Source organism: Corvus cornix, chromosome 2 (genome assembly GCF_000738735.6).
Source record: "Corvus cornix cornix isolate S_Up_H32 chromosome 2, ASM73873v5, whole genome shotgun sequence".
NCBI lineage: Eukaryota > Metazoa > Chordata > Aves > Passeriformes > Corvidae > Corvus > Corvus cornix.
In genome coordinates this window covers 143,413,291-143,428,566 of record NC_046333.1, presented here as the reverse complement: position 1 = coordinate 143,428,566, position 15,276 = coordinate 143,413,291, and the positions used below count along the sequence as shown (strand labels likewise).

Here is a 15,276-nt window from a genome sequence, read left to right as displayed (position 1 = left end):
AGCCTTTGTCCCATCCCTTCCCGGGATCCCAGGGCACCAGCGCCGCGTGCTCCCCGAGCTCGCTCCGGAGCGCCCCCTGCAGCCGCGGGGGAACCATCGCACCTGCCCTGCTCACCGGGAGCCGCCAGCGCCCCTGCCGGCTGCGAGCGGAACTGCACCTGAGGGGAAAGGGCCTGACAGCCGAGAAGGCTGGGACTGGGTTTGTGTTTGCTGTTACTGCCATAGTTGTTGTTGCTTGTTTGACTGGTTATATACATATATATATATATATATATAGTAAAGAACTGTTATTCCTATTTCCCACATCTTCGCCTAAAGGCCCTTGATTTCAAAATATAATAACTTAGAGGGAAAAGGGGTTATATCTGCCACTTCAAGGGGGGGCTTCTGCCTTCCTTAGCAGACACCTGTCTTTCAAAACCGAGACACCAAGGAAGACCATCCAAATCACTACAGCATTGTACTACGAGTTTTAAGTGAAGAAACTAGAATTCTGCTATATAGGTTACAAATCAAACAGGGACCATGGATTTAACTGTACAGCAGTTTTAAACAGGATTCTTTCCTTTTCTGCAGAGGCTTTTAGATCACTCACAAGCTGCACGCTTGGAATATGACCTACGTCACTGAAGGGAATTATCCCTCTGCAGGTTTGCCAGTAAGGTAACAGACCCCAACACTAAGTAACCTGCTCTAAATTACTGAATGCAGTGAACAAGCATCCCCTCTTATTCATACTCCAATGAACTGACTGGTCTAAAGGAAAGAACTATTCTAAAAAATACAAAACTATTCTAAGAGTAGCTCCTGTATATCCTGTAGAAACAAAACCACTCTTGTACAAGGAACATGGTGCACCCCTCATCTTTGCAAAGGAAGAATGAACACTTGACAAGGTGTGAAGTCACACAGGCATGAATGACCAACACATCCAGATTTCAAATCCTCTCAAGACATACACTTACATCAGTTGTATGTAGTAGTTTTACAGACAAAACCCAACAACGAACAATTTAATTTTACTTCCTGCATTCAAACTATGATTATCTTTGAATTAAATTACAATTATAATTGCTCAAATCAGTTTCCATGCAGGATAATCAGAAAACAAAGATGTCAGCAGCATGGTGATAGACATGATTCACCAAGAACAACGTGGGAAAGCTCTAGCAGAAGTAGGGATAAAACCCAAGCACCAACACAACATCTAGTACTTCCATCTTTTCTTCAACTCAACACCACCTCCTTTCTAGCACTCTTTCAACCAGTCTCTTGCCCATCTGTCTACATGATCTCAAGACTTACAAAGCCCATGTCCTTTAACTTTTTGTCTGCCTCTTCTCATTCTGAGTGCTTCCTTCTCTTAGTTTTTTTCTTAAATATGTCTCTTCTGTGTTTCTTCCACCTCACTAAGGTTTGGATTTCATCCTGTCACAGTGCTCAGGTTTAGCAAAAGGCAGACACAATTCAAGCAAGACAAACCAATGTTTGGCAAAACAGTAACTTACAAAAGGAAGCACTAAGCAATCTTTGCCAGAGACGCCATCACCACATTCAACAATTTCCTGTCACCTGCAAAAGAAACAAAACAGCCCAGGTTCCCTTTCCCTAAAGGAGAAGAAAAGAGAGGTGACAATAATGTGACATTAGAAGTTAGTTTTGTCTTCCTTGTTCTCTACTTTGATCTACAATACATTGTAATTCATTTTATCTAGAGAAGTCTGGGGACTTCAGAAAATATACCCCAGCTTCAGAAAATTTACAGTCCCAAAGAAACCAAATGCTTGAAAAGCTGAGAGACTGCTCAGTCCACCACCACCATCCCTGCTAATCCAGAGAGCAGAGTGGGAGTGAGGAAGCAGGCACAATTGTTGAAATGAAGTACGAGGAGACGGTACAGGAAAACGAAAAGAACTTATGAAAAATTAGGGCATAGCCAAACCTGCAGGAACCAAGAGCCATGACCCAAGAAGCAAGAACAGGAGGACACAATAAATCAAGTTACAATGCCAAGAACAACTTTGCTTGAACGTTGTGCTCATTAAATAAATTCAATAAAATACCTGTCCGTAGGCTATGATCACCCCCTGCTCACATTAGCCACTTCCTCACAGAGCATGCACAGTAAAATGAGTGCAAAATTACATGCAGAAGAGAGAATGCAAAGCCAATGACTACACAGTTAGGTTGTTACATATATGGGAAATGTCAATTTTTTATTGTTCACAGTGTATAAAAATGAGCACCTGGCATACTGTTCACTTTATGGATTTACCACCTAGAACCCATTCTCCACACAGATATGAAATATAATCAAATATCTTGACTCTGTGTGTGGATTGTCTTCCTGCACACTGGGTGAAAGAATCTATATTTGGGACAACACAATATGCTGGCATTCTGGCTATTTGAGAACTCTCTCAGAGTAGGGAACACTTGATTCTGGGTCCTAATCATTTGGGTCCATTTCAAGAGTATAAAAAATTCTGCAAGAGATACTGCAGCTCCATCAGTCATTTGTTGTTACACTAAAAATAAGAGTGCTGTCTGGACTTTGCATGGAAAGGACCTGAATATTGGCTAGTTTCTTTTTAAAATACCCATTAAAAACGAAAGAAGAAGAAGAAGCAGCAGAAGTCCAGTCATTACACAGGTACAAGAAAATCCAGTGGCACAGGGAGTTTCCACAGACAAAGGATTTCCCACAGCCTATTGTTGGAAACACTGTGATTCAATCGCTCAATTCTTGCTCAACAGGCTGCTGATTCAACCAGAAGAGGATGCTGGTATGTCTCGCCTTCTGCATTCCACCTACTGCAGCCTAAATCAACAAAAAAACTGGCTTTGAGAAAACATGTGACTGTATCTCGTGCTAGTTTCTAGTTATTTACATTACAATCCTTTGGTTGTACAATATCATCTTTTTGTCAATGCCATTTAAAGGTACACATAGTAAAATAATATATCAGGAATTTTAACTGCTGCTGTCTCTTTATCTTGCTAAATTCCAGTTGGACATTTCACTAGAAGCAGCTGGTTACAACGTGAAACACAGACTCTAACACACTTTCTGATTCACTGCTGTATACCTAAACTAAAGAACAGAAAAATCATCAACATACAAACTTAGAAAATAATCAGATAAAATGTGTTTTGCAGCTGGAGACAAATCCTGTTAACACTGTCTATGAAGGACAGTCTGCTTGTGAAAATTAATGACCTGCTGCAACTCCCCAAAGCCCTCAGGTAAGGAATTCAGATGGAACCAGGGAGCAAGTCAGTGGAGGCTATTTTAAACCCAAGCCACTCTACAGCTACTTCCAGGTGCAGCACTAAATTCAGCAACAGTATCTGTTTCCCAGAAGCAGATTTTAAGCTGTATCTGACAGGTAACTGGAGATGGGCAGTGCAGTTCCAGAGGCATAGCATGAAGCTAGCCTCCAAAATAAAGCATGAGTTGTTATTTTTCAGAGAACAGACTGTAACTCTGTTCTGCAGCAAAAGTTATATACATTTCTTTTTCATACTTGCAAAGGTTTGTTCAGGATGCTGGCAAGGGAAAGTACAGACAATTCCCTAGAGTGAAGTAGGAAGCAGAGACAGGAGAAGTGTGGCTAGAGGCTAACAGATCAGCCATTACCAAATTTATAATCTTGTCGACTCTAAAATATGTTAAATATCTTGGAGCTGCAATTTCAAAACCTTAGGACTGAAATAACAGGAAATGAGCTTGTTTCAACAACACAAATAAGCTACATTAGTGAAAAAAAGGGGAGAAAAGGAAAACCAACTCTTCCAGGTGTATTTTTTTGCACACCAGCACAGATATGCACACAACAAATATTCAATCCTAAAAATCACAAATGTATCACTGCCCTGCCAAAACTGACAAAAATACCTTCACTTCAGGGATGCAGTTACACCTGTGCTCAACCTAAAATACCATGAGTGATCTGAAATAAACAGGATTTGAGTGCTTTATTGGTGAAGGCATAGACTTGCTCTTTATAGTCCTAAACTTGAAAAAAATGTGTTTTGCTGATAGATGGCAATAACAAAATAAGTTAAAAAGTCATTGTTGAAAATTACTTGAAATTCCAATTATAACAATAAGACATCAAATATTTAACAGCTTATAATCAAAATATAAACCAACTACGTTTCACTTAAGTCTGGATATATATCATTAGTCTCTAACAATGAGGACTATGTTACGATGTACTAGGGAAGCTTTAAAAATCACGAGTAGTCCAAATAAAAGGAAAAAGTTCTGAACCATCCAATATAAACTAGGAGGTCTGCAATTACAGTGACATCTGAAGTAAATTGTATATTTAAAGACTAAATGAGGAACAGTGCCTGTATTTATTTCTGTCCAACACTTGCTGATGTAGACATACTTTTGAACTCCTTTTAAACATGTATATTTAATTATTTGAATGAAGATTTTTCAGTTAAGCATCTCATCAGATGATTTTAAAAAATATTAATGGAAAACCTTTCTACAACAGAAAAACCATGTAGGCATCTCAACAGCACTAGCGGGAAAAGCATTGCTTTGCTCTCCTTTTACTGCTTTTAAAAGAACAAAAAGCAATAGCAAGATAATAGCAAGGCAGGTTTAATTGAAAAGCTCTGCTACCTTAACATTTTGCTAAACAGATTTCCCACCCCGAACGGAAATCAGGGATGTGCTTTTGCCTTTTCTAGAGAAATCCATACAAAAGCGACACTGAGAAGTCTCTGGGCAGACACACAGAGCAGGTCTCTCAGGAAGTTGAGTTCTTCGGGCACAATGTGGCCTGAAACTGAGGTCCGGCCGCCCTGGACCTGCCCCCTCCCTGCCCGGCTCTGCCACGGAGCCGCCGCTCGCTCCCGCCGGGCCGGGAACGCGCCGAGTCCAGGCCGGAAACGCGCCGAGCCCGGGACGGGAACGCGCCGAACCAAGCGCGGGAACGCGCCGAGCCCGGGACGGGAACGCGCCGAACCAAGCGCGGGAACGCGCCGAGCCCGGGACGGGAACGCGCCGAGCCCGGGACGGGACGGGACGGAACGGACAGCGCGCGGCCGCGGCGCACCCTGGCGGCCACTGCCAGCGCCGCCGCCGCCGCCACCGCGCCCGGAGTTCGTCCGTCCTTTGTCCGTCCTTTGTCCGTCCTTTGTCCGGGGGCACAGCGAGACCCTGGTTCATTAAGCGAGCAATCCGCCAGCTCACCCTTTACAAGCACCAGCCAAGTCAGGTGGCAGGAAGGCAGTGGGAAGCAGGCTTTAAAATACCGGTTCTCTACAGCCACAGCCATCAGTCTGTTCCTGAAATCAGCTGCCTCACCCATGAGCACTTCCATCTTCCACAACACATGAGGTGGGATCACCTGAGAGTAGGGTGTCTTAACCACAGTGCCCTCAACCATTTCCAAAGCACTACTCATCCCATATTCCCAATGGTGTGAGTTTGGTGGGGAGAAATTATAAGTTCTGCCACCCTGTAGCAAGCTGGGGAAAAAAATTATTAGTTGTACTGGTAACTTCAGTATTTTATACCTGCCAAAGAGCTGTCTTTCCAATTACATATTGTTTAAATGTAACATTTGTGTCTTTTAAAAGATACTATTTAAATAAGGATATGTTTTCATAACTTTATGAGAAGATATAATTTACCTGACTTATGGTTTCTTCAAATGCTTTTATATAATGATTAAGTTCTCTGTCCATTGTAGCATATTCTAACATGACTTTTTCCACAGTGTTAACATCTTCTTCATCATCTGCAAAATAAAATATGTGGGACATGGGTGATCAATTGTATTATTTTCAGGCAGCATTTTTTCTTTACAAATATTTTATTTACAAGAATTCATGTTAGGAATATCTAAAGCATTTTTAAGTCTCAGCAGGTGTTTTCAAGCTACTCAAACATATACTTTTTTTCCTATTTTGCAACTGTAATCTTTGACATTTCTTGGGTAACTTGAACAAACAGCTTACTCAGAAAGACACTTCCCTGGCTTCATGTGAACGAGAGAGAGTATGTGTAATTTCATCTACCAACACCTAGTCATTAGGCAATCAGGATATTTTCTGCAAAAGTTGTATTTCATGACTCATCACATTGCCTCAGAAATAGTCAGAAGAAACTTAAATGCCCTCTCAGTACAGTATAGTTCACAGCTATAATTAGACCCCTTATCCCCAATAAACACAGCTACAGGAAAATCAAAATAGAGCCAGCATTTTATAACACGGGAAATAATGGAAGAATCAACAGCATTGGTGATTCAAGCAGTAAAATTCTAATCGCCAGGGAAAATCAATTAACACAGGTCATGTGATTAGTAATTCATATCCACTTTTATTCTCTTCTGCATTCCTCCTAATTCCACTCCTTTAATCTCTAACTACACCTTTGCTTTCCTATTCTAATATTGCTGTGCATCTGCTTAGATAACAACCCTCTGTAGATGCTACAGGGCTGAACAGCCATAGCTGTATATTCCTGACACAGCTGCATGTACCACACCAAATACTGCCAACTGCGGGAGGACAGCCAGCCACAAGCCCTGAATCCATGCAGGAAATTAGGAAGTTAGGAAACCTAAGTTTAAACTTCTGCTACTTCCATTTATTCCTGCCCTGCAGTTTCCAGGTATAGAGAAAGCAGCTGGAAGCAGCTAGACTCTGTGAAAGAGCCCCAAGGTCTGCCATGCAGCTTTAGGGGTTGCAATTTCATGGAGCATTCTTTAAAAGCACTTAAGTAGCCAATCTGTGCTGCTACTTTTAGGAGGAAAATTGTAGTACAGCTTTGTAAATTACTTTTTTTGTGAAGAAAGGAAAATGTGCTCTGATCTGGCAAGCTGGTACATTGCTTAAGTTGCTAACTATGTTATTATGTTAGAACACAAAAATCCATCTCTGCAGAAAGCTGACACAAAGTATTGTACATGGCCATCAGTTTGGGAGCAAAATCTGAAACACATTGCTCAGGGACAGAAACATCACACCGTATGAAACCGTGATGGATCAAGGAAACAAAGGAAAGTGCTAAGATATATTTACACAAAAGAAGTTACATAATAAGCTATACTATTTTGTGAACATGGCAATTACAGTCATGATGTTTCCCTTAATTATATATAGGCTTGGTATGTATCCATTTTTCATTAAGTAGATGAATGGATACTGCAGACAGAATCTTGGCATTCCTGCAACTTTATTCTGAATAATCAGCATTTCCCTCTCCCCTTCCCCTTCCCTCCCACCCGGTTTCCATGCCCTAGCTGGTAACTATGATCATACTATTTTTCCTTCCTGCTAGGAAGCATATGAAGTGCCTCCTTCAAGGCTGACACAAAGGACACTACATGAATCACAGGAAAGGTTTGTGTAGCAAGTAACTGTCATTCTCCTCCCATGGCCAAAATGAATCATATCCACAACATAAAGAAACTACAGCAGCCTAAATATTTTTTAAATTTTTTAGGGGAAGAGAAGTGCATTGTTAAATACCAAGAGAGCTGTATAAATGCTGTCATTCCTAATAGTTAAACTTTAGGTAAAGAGTAATAATGTTGCATGCAACTTGAGAAATGTATTAAAATAAAGCTCAAAGAGGTGGAACACAGCTCGGGCAAGAGGGACATTATCTCCAACTACATCCTGCTCCACATTCTTCCTGTACTGATTGCTCCACCCATCCACCAGCCTGCTTTAAGTCTCAGTACTGTTCACTGCTGTTTCCCTGTTGCTGTTCTTTCACACATGTTACACATCCTAGGAAATTGCTGACTAACACACAATCACAGCCTGCCCTTGGAGACACTATGGACATACAGACAGACCTGAAAGACACTGTACAGGTCAGCTGTTGTCCATACCCTATTTCTGCTCATTGACAGATGCTAAAGTCCATTTTCTGTCTGAAGTTCAATCCATAGGGTGCTGAGAGCTAAGAGGAAATCTCCTATGTTGTTCCTAGCCACTTACCTCCCCATCTCTTAAACAAGATTTGAAAGAAAACTTACATTACAAGCTATTCTATTTGCCTTTTAAAAACTCTCATTGTTCTACATCACACACAGAATAACCTGCTGTGCAAGGCTCCTCAGCTTTCCCTTCCCCTGAAGAGCCAAGAGCATTTCTGCCCCTCCCTAGTAGGGAGCAGATGCAGGGTGCACATGGTAACTGTGGGTGACTGTATGGGGGCGTAAAGTTTTACAGCTCACCAAGGCAGGGATCCCAGCACCTTCAAGGTGCCTTTACAACAGACTCCATCATAGACTAATCAGAGCACACCAGCTGACCTAATCTTACTAAGGAACAAGAAATTAGAAAATACTTTTCTCTCCTCAACACCATCCCACAACTCATTCTCACAAATCCCACCAACCCATTGGTTTAACAGCACTACAGTATCAAAAATAATTCAAATTTAATAATCACATCAGGCTTTTGAAAGATTCAAAAGGCATTGTCTGTCATTCACTCTGCAAGCCCTGCTGAAGCTTTTGTTTCATATATGAGGATGACAGTGGAGATTCACCACAAAGAGATTCAAGGCACTGACTGACTCTCTTCCAGCAGACCAGGAACACACTGACTGCTGAATACCCTCCAGCCAGACTCCAGCTACAAAGCCAGACAACTCTCCAAAGTACTCAAACCTTGCACTCTGCAGGCCAACAATCTAGCTTAACACCAAAATCAAACACTTTGCAAGTGCTGGATGAGTGCCTTTCTGTTATCTAATCAAAAGTTATCCTAATCTTATTTCTAATTCATATCTAAGGAATGCATTCCAAACTCTGCATATGCTTTTAGCTACTGCCACGAAATACCATTGAAGTGCATATTGTAGTCTCCTTGTTATCTAGACTAAAGATGTTGAGTTTAGTAAGCATTTCTTCACAAGTCATTTCCCTCACCACTCAGAGATTACACATTTTGCAATATTACATTTTTTACTCACAGAAAGCCCAGTTCAAGGCCATAATTTCATTTTCAAAGGCCCACGTGCATCATGTTAAAATTAGCTGGCTGAATATGCACAGGGTGCAATTATGAATTCCAGCTCACACAACTTTATGATCTCTTATTATAATGGAAACAGGGATATTACTCTGAAAAGTCTCCCTAAAAATTAAAGAACAAAATTACATAAAGTGACTAGCAAGGTTTCAATTTCTCACTTCTAAAGAGACCAGTCATGCTTCAGTGCCTTAATGCTGATTTAAACCACAATCAGTCAAGACTAAGTCATGTATTATGAACCCACAGTGTGGAATACAGTCAAGTCAGCACTGATTTAATACATCCTATAGTAACACTCATCTAAAATTTATCCAAAACTTGCATTTCCTAACATCTGAGTTCATATTTACTTTAGTTTCCTGTATACATCCACAAGTTAGCAAAAATTCTAAAGATTTTTCACAACTACCTCTTTCCGTGCACAAGTTACCACATCAATATTTGCTTATTTAGGGTATTATGGCTGCCCTGCAGCCAGTACACAGCAATCTAAATAAGCATTCACTTCCACCACAGACTATCTTAAACACAAAATGGTCTGCAATACCATGAAATTACAGGAAGGCTCCAAACTTACAAATACAAATGTATTTAAAATGAATGCTTAAGCACAATGTGGACTAAAATGAATACATATATACTCTCATATCTTGATAGTATTGGCTAATAAAAGTCAAAATTTCAATTTAAAGAAAGCAGGGCATGTCAGTTCTGCCTCTGGCACTACATAATAGTCTGTTTTGAAATTTAAGGCTACACGCTGGTTTTCCCATGATTCAAGGCAGAAGAGGAATGGTACACCATTGCCCAGAAATTTTGACAATAAATTTCAGGCTTTTAAAACACTCGTAACACAAACACCCATCACTTGAGCCATTAGCAACAGTGGTAGTAGGCAGTTGTCTTCATATGCCCCAGCAGCAGATAAAATACACACTTTGCCAGCAGGTTTCAAGTTACTGCTGACAGCAGAGGAACACAAGCTCTCCAACTCCTTGATTTAGTTCCATCTTCTGGAGGATAAAATACGTCCTCAATTCAGGATAAAGCTAAGTATTTTTGCTGTCGTTTTTAGTAAGTCCTTCATTTACAAATCCAAGTGTTAAGACTCCCCTCTGCACCCCCAGTTCTGGTCTACTCAAAACTGTTGATAATTCAAGTTGGACAGTAGATCTTGAAAAAAACTCTCAACCAACCCACACTCTTTCAGAACAGATTCACAACACACTTGGAGACGACAGTAGTGATGCTCAGAAGTGAGAGGATACAGACCTACGTAGGAGAGCACTGTCTCATTTTCCCTGTCTGTCTAGACAGGAGTGAAGCCTGCCACAGCACTCCAGACTACAGAGACCAAGAGGTACCTAAACAGGACACTGATTGCTTCTGAAGCACTGAGGGTACACAGTCACTTTTTCTCCTGTAGATACATGGGCAGCTACTCAGAAAACTCTCTTCAAAGAGCTCTTTTTAAATGTCATTTCCCTGACCTCCAACATATTTTATCTATTAGACTGCAGAAAGAGCAGAATGCTAATCCAGAAAATTCTAAACTAAAAGAAATGAGAAGCCATACAAAGGAACAGCAAAAAACTGGAGAAAATCAAATTCATCTCCTGAATGCAGGTGTCTTCACATAGAGAAATGGATGAAAGCAGAATGCCCAAAATATCTCCATGGAGCTGTCTGGATAGGGAACTAACCACTGCAATTAATAAGAGAAGAAAAATTACTGCTGATAAGAGGGGCAACAACCATACAGGGAATGGCAATTGGTGGAGTAAAGGGGAATTTGGGGCAGTAATCGCAAAATTTCCCTCCATGTAACAGTCAGAAGCTACTTACTGCTGAGGCTACTCATAATGAAACCTCCACCTTCTCAGGAAATGCCTTAACTGGGCCGTAGAGTATTTGAAGCCATATTTCTCTTGCTGTCCCCTAATGAAGCCACTCTTTTTTGCATAGAATGTTTTCATGCACACAGAGTTAGAGATTGAGCATGCATGAATGATTTTAGAGACCAATACTTTCACCTAGATACCAGACTCCAGTGAAGTGGAGGTGTGTCTCACTAAATTAAATTACATGAATGACAGAAAGAGAAACCTACGAGGTGAGTGGCCTGGCTTGAGCAAGGGGTTGGGTAAGATGACCTCCAGAGGTCCCTTATAGCCTCAGCCACTCTGGGTTTCCGTGACATTCTTCAGTATTCAACAACCTCACCTGAAAGCCATTTTTCTGGAAGATGGTGAAAAGTGAGTTCAAGCTCAAGTTCTCTCAAGCAAAGAAGGAGAGTTTCCAGTATTCTACCACGGAAAAAATCTGAGTAGAAGGAGCAAAATTGAGAGGAGCAGGTGAGGCAGGACTAGGAGTACTTGTAAAGGAAAGACCAGAACAGAAGAACACAGGCTGCACCAGACCTATCACTTGTGAACAACATTTAAAGTTTCATCTTAATTTCTATTGGGCTTCTGTTAAGAAACTGCGAATTAAACTGCAATACTCGAATTTAGATCAAGCATTTTCCCGTACCTGAATAAAGTCTTCTGAGGTTTTATTTTGGAAAAGAATGGGCTGTGCTTTTCAGTCTGGATTTAAACATTCAATTTATCCAGCAAGTAATGGGAAAAAAAATCTTCAATTATCCGTTTCTCTCTGCTTCGTTTTTTTTTTTTCAGTCAGTTGAGCCAAGAGTGTCTGTTAGATTACAAACTATGCCTGATGAAAAAACTCTTGTCTTGTATTACAAACCATTTCCCTGTAGGCTATGACTGTCTAAAATAGGAACAGATGAGAGTCAGTGGCCCAGGAGGCTCCTGCCAATCCCATGGAAGAGAAACCCAAGTACATTATATTGTAGAGAGTCAGAATTTCAATAGAAATGGACCATGCATGGTCTGAACACCCACCTTGAAACATCTCAGTTGCTGAGTGCCCAGTTTGAAACATCTCGAGGGGCCAGCCTTTCCAGCAAGTGGGTGTTGCACACATTCTGAAAACAGTCATCTCAGAGTGGGGACAGGGAAACTGAGGCACCCAGCATTACTAACCACTTTTGAAAATAGCTGTATTATTCTATAATAACCATGACACTTTTGCTCAATGTGAAACTCCCCTAAACTCCATCGCCAGCAGAACAAGGCCAACAGTGCTTTTGAAAGCAACTTCCTTACAGTACTTATTTTTCTCCAGACAACCAGGAGAAGGCTAAAAAGCTATAATGATCCCAGTTTAGACATGAGAGCAGTAGCAAGGATCTACGAGACCAGGTATATCGGCCACAGTACCCAATCAGACTGCAATGTAAAGAACAGCATTATCTCTGAACACCAACTGACACTATACTGAGCTAATGAAATAAGCAGGGTTCTCACACAGAATTTGATTTAGCAAAACATTCCAACATGTGCTGACTTGCTTTGCTGTATAAAATCCAAAGTAAAATATTATTCAACACAAATAGTGATGGTTTAATTTAGGCAGAGGCACACAAATAATACAAAGACATAAACTATATCTCTCATAGCAGTAAACATACTTTGCTATGAAACAGAAAAATAGTTTTTATATATATCTACATATTTTTTGCTATTGTAAGCTCTATACTTGATGACTGATGCAGCACCAAGACATGAAGACAGGCAGTAGTACACACACAAGTTCCCAAACAAATCTGAACTTTTGCTTGACCAAACTCTAAGGCAAAAATGGTCTTTTGCTTGACTACACACTAAGGCCTGTACAATTCCCAGACTACTTCCCTCCCTTCAGACAAAAGAGACCAGCACTTGACCAGCACCTCTTTTCTCCTTACTAAATTCCAAGCTCATGGTGAGGTTAATCTTTTTTTAGCCAATAAATGCCTAGTTAATTTTACAGAAAGACTAATTTAAAGTTAACAAAGACAATATAACTGGTAAGCAGAAGCACTGAAAGGAGGATAAAGCATTCACAAGACGAAACAGTTTTGAGCAGCAACTTAAGCTCTGCACTATCATAATTCTACATCAGTTTCCTGGCATTACTGTGATATCCATCCAGAACTACAGTTCTCTCTTCAGCAAATGAGTACATCTGCATTCCTCCACACTATATCCACAAGCTCAAGAACAGAAACAAAAGTTATGCCGTCAGACAAGCAGCAAGAAAACACCGAGGCTGAGGTTTGTGTACATTTTCTTTGGCAACAAAGTGAGTTTCACAGGTCATTTCCCTAGGCACTCATCCCTGCTGTTCCTCTTATGTTCGTCCTCTGCCGCTCACCAGCCAGGATAATATAGCCTTTCATAGGGTCATACTATAAATTGGATTAATGAAACAATTCAAGCTAAAAATAGCAGTATGTCCTCCAAACCCAAACCTATGCTATTCCAGTAATGGAATCTGAAGTGCAGGTATTCAAATGGCTGTACCAGTACAATTAAGGGGGTAGCAAACTGCAGCAGGGTGGAAATGGGGGGGAAAACTTCCTAAATCAACTTATTTGCCAAGAAAAGGTAAAAGAACCACACCTGTGTATTTTCAAAGTAAGCACAAGGCATACAATATCTTCTTAGAGAAATCTCAGCAATCTCTCATAAAATAAACAGCAAACCTCCCCCATGTTTTCCTAAAATATATATATATCTAATATATAATATATATAATACATACATGCATACACACACACACACACACACACACACATATCCTGCTCTTCCCAGTGGATTTCAACATATGATGAAATTAAGGCTGAAAACAACATTTGCTATTTACTACTAATTTTAATGGAAAAGGATTTTCCTATGACTAACAAAATGTTTCATGCCTCTGGAGGCATGGACACATCTGCACCACACAATAGAGCCTGGTTCAGTGCCCCAAGCTGCTGCTGTCCTTGCCTTACTCAGAAGGAGAGATGGGAGGGCTGGGAATATTTAAAAATAAGGGGTTTAGTGCTGTTCTTCTACCCAATTCATCCTCTCAGGACTTGCTAAGGTAACACTGGAATTAGGGAAAAATTTTCTTGAAATATTTTCCCTTACAAGGAACAGGGAAGTATTTGTTAAGGTCTTGTAATTGGTACTCTTTGATCTCTCAGAATACTTAGTAAAACTGATATTTAAAATGAAGAATTTTATTTCAAGACTTTTAATGGGTCTTTACCGTTTTATAAAAGACTCACAGGCTGCTTTATCTATGATTCCTCTGGAAATGAATATCAGCAAAATATATATTTTTTTTTATTCCAACAAGTTCATTTCTAACTTGTTAGATCTTTTTAAATCACAATTTCTTCTGTACTACTCAAGACCTCTACTGGCACATTATGAGTTCTACAGAGATAATCCATGCAGTTTTTATTTACAAGTCAACTGTATTAATGCTTTCTCTTGCCAAAAAACCAATTCTTCTCATATTTTAAATTGCACTGACAGGTGAAAAATAAGTATTTTGGTGTGAAGTGCAAGTCTGTCTCTAATAAAAGGCATGATTGTTATGAGCCAGAAATAAATAATATCATCAGGTTTTTCACAAGAAAAACTTTGCTTGTGTTAATGAACCAATTATATTTCTTATCTCAGAGAAGCTCATTCAAAGAGTACCTTCATTAAACTAAATGCAGTAATTACTTAGAATTTCCTCCATTTAGGGGAAACAGGAAATGGGTTGGAAAGACTTTTCAGAAAAAAAAGTATCAGTAAGATACGAAAATAAGCCCTTTTCACCCAAGACCATCAAAATTCTCAGAAACATTACTTCTCTGTCCCGATGTGGAGGCAGCCTAGCTCAGAGCTAACAAGCCCTCATCACAGCTTATTTAGTCACTGTAATGTTTCAGTAAATGTAGCTGTCTTGGTTCTGGGCTCAAGCTAGTATAATATCTGAGTCTGGTGAAGCTACTTCTGAGCTGAAAACTGCACAAACTGGACTTGTGGCACCACAGGAAACAGGAGCCACATGGTGCATCAGCACTGTCCTAGGCAGACGCGGGGCCATGACCTGGGACAGAGCATGGGACAGTGGCCTCCGAAAGCAGCTGAGGGCTGGATCGTGCACAGGTCTCACCCTCAGTCCCTCACAGGTCAGTCCTGTTACTGTGCACAAAGTGCTCAGCAAAGCTGAGTAACCACCAAAGTGCCCACCAGAGCTGAGTGACCTGCTCTCTGCAGGTGCAGCGCACACAAAGCCCCATGAGCAGACTGCAGTGTGCATGAGCTCTAGTACAAGGGAAAGCAACACAACACATATCAAACAGGAAGGTAAGACCAG

The 15,276-nt window shown here is 40.5% G+C and overlaps 1 protein-coding gene across 1 annotated transcript in view; it reads right to left on the bottom strand.

Annotated features, from left to right (window-relative positions):
- NSMCE2 (NSE2 (MMS21) homolog, SMC5-SMC6 complex SUMO ligase) overlaps nt 1-15,276 on the bottom strand; it is a 131,752-nt gene that overhangs the window by 98,572 nt on the left and 17,904 nt on the right. Inside the window, exon 3 of the mRNA XM_039550268.1 lies at nt 5,659-5,765. Within this exon, the coding sequence (XP_039406202.1) occupies nt 5,659-5,765 (107 nt within the window). The remainder of the gene's footprint in view (nt 1-5,658; nt 5,766-15,276) is intronic.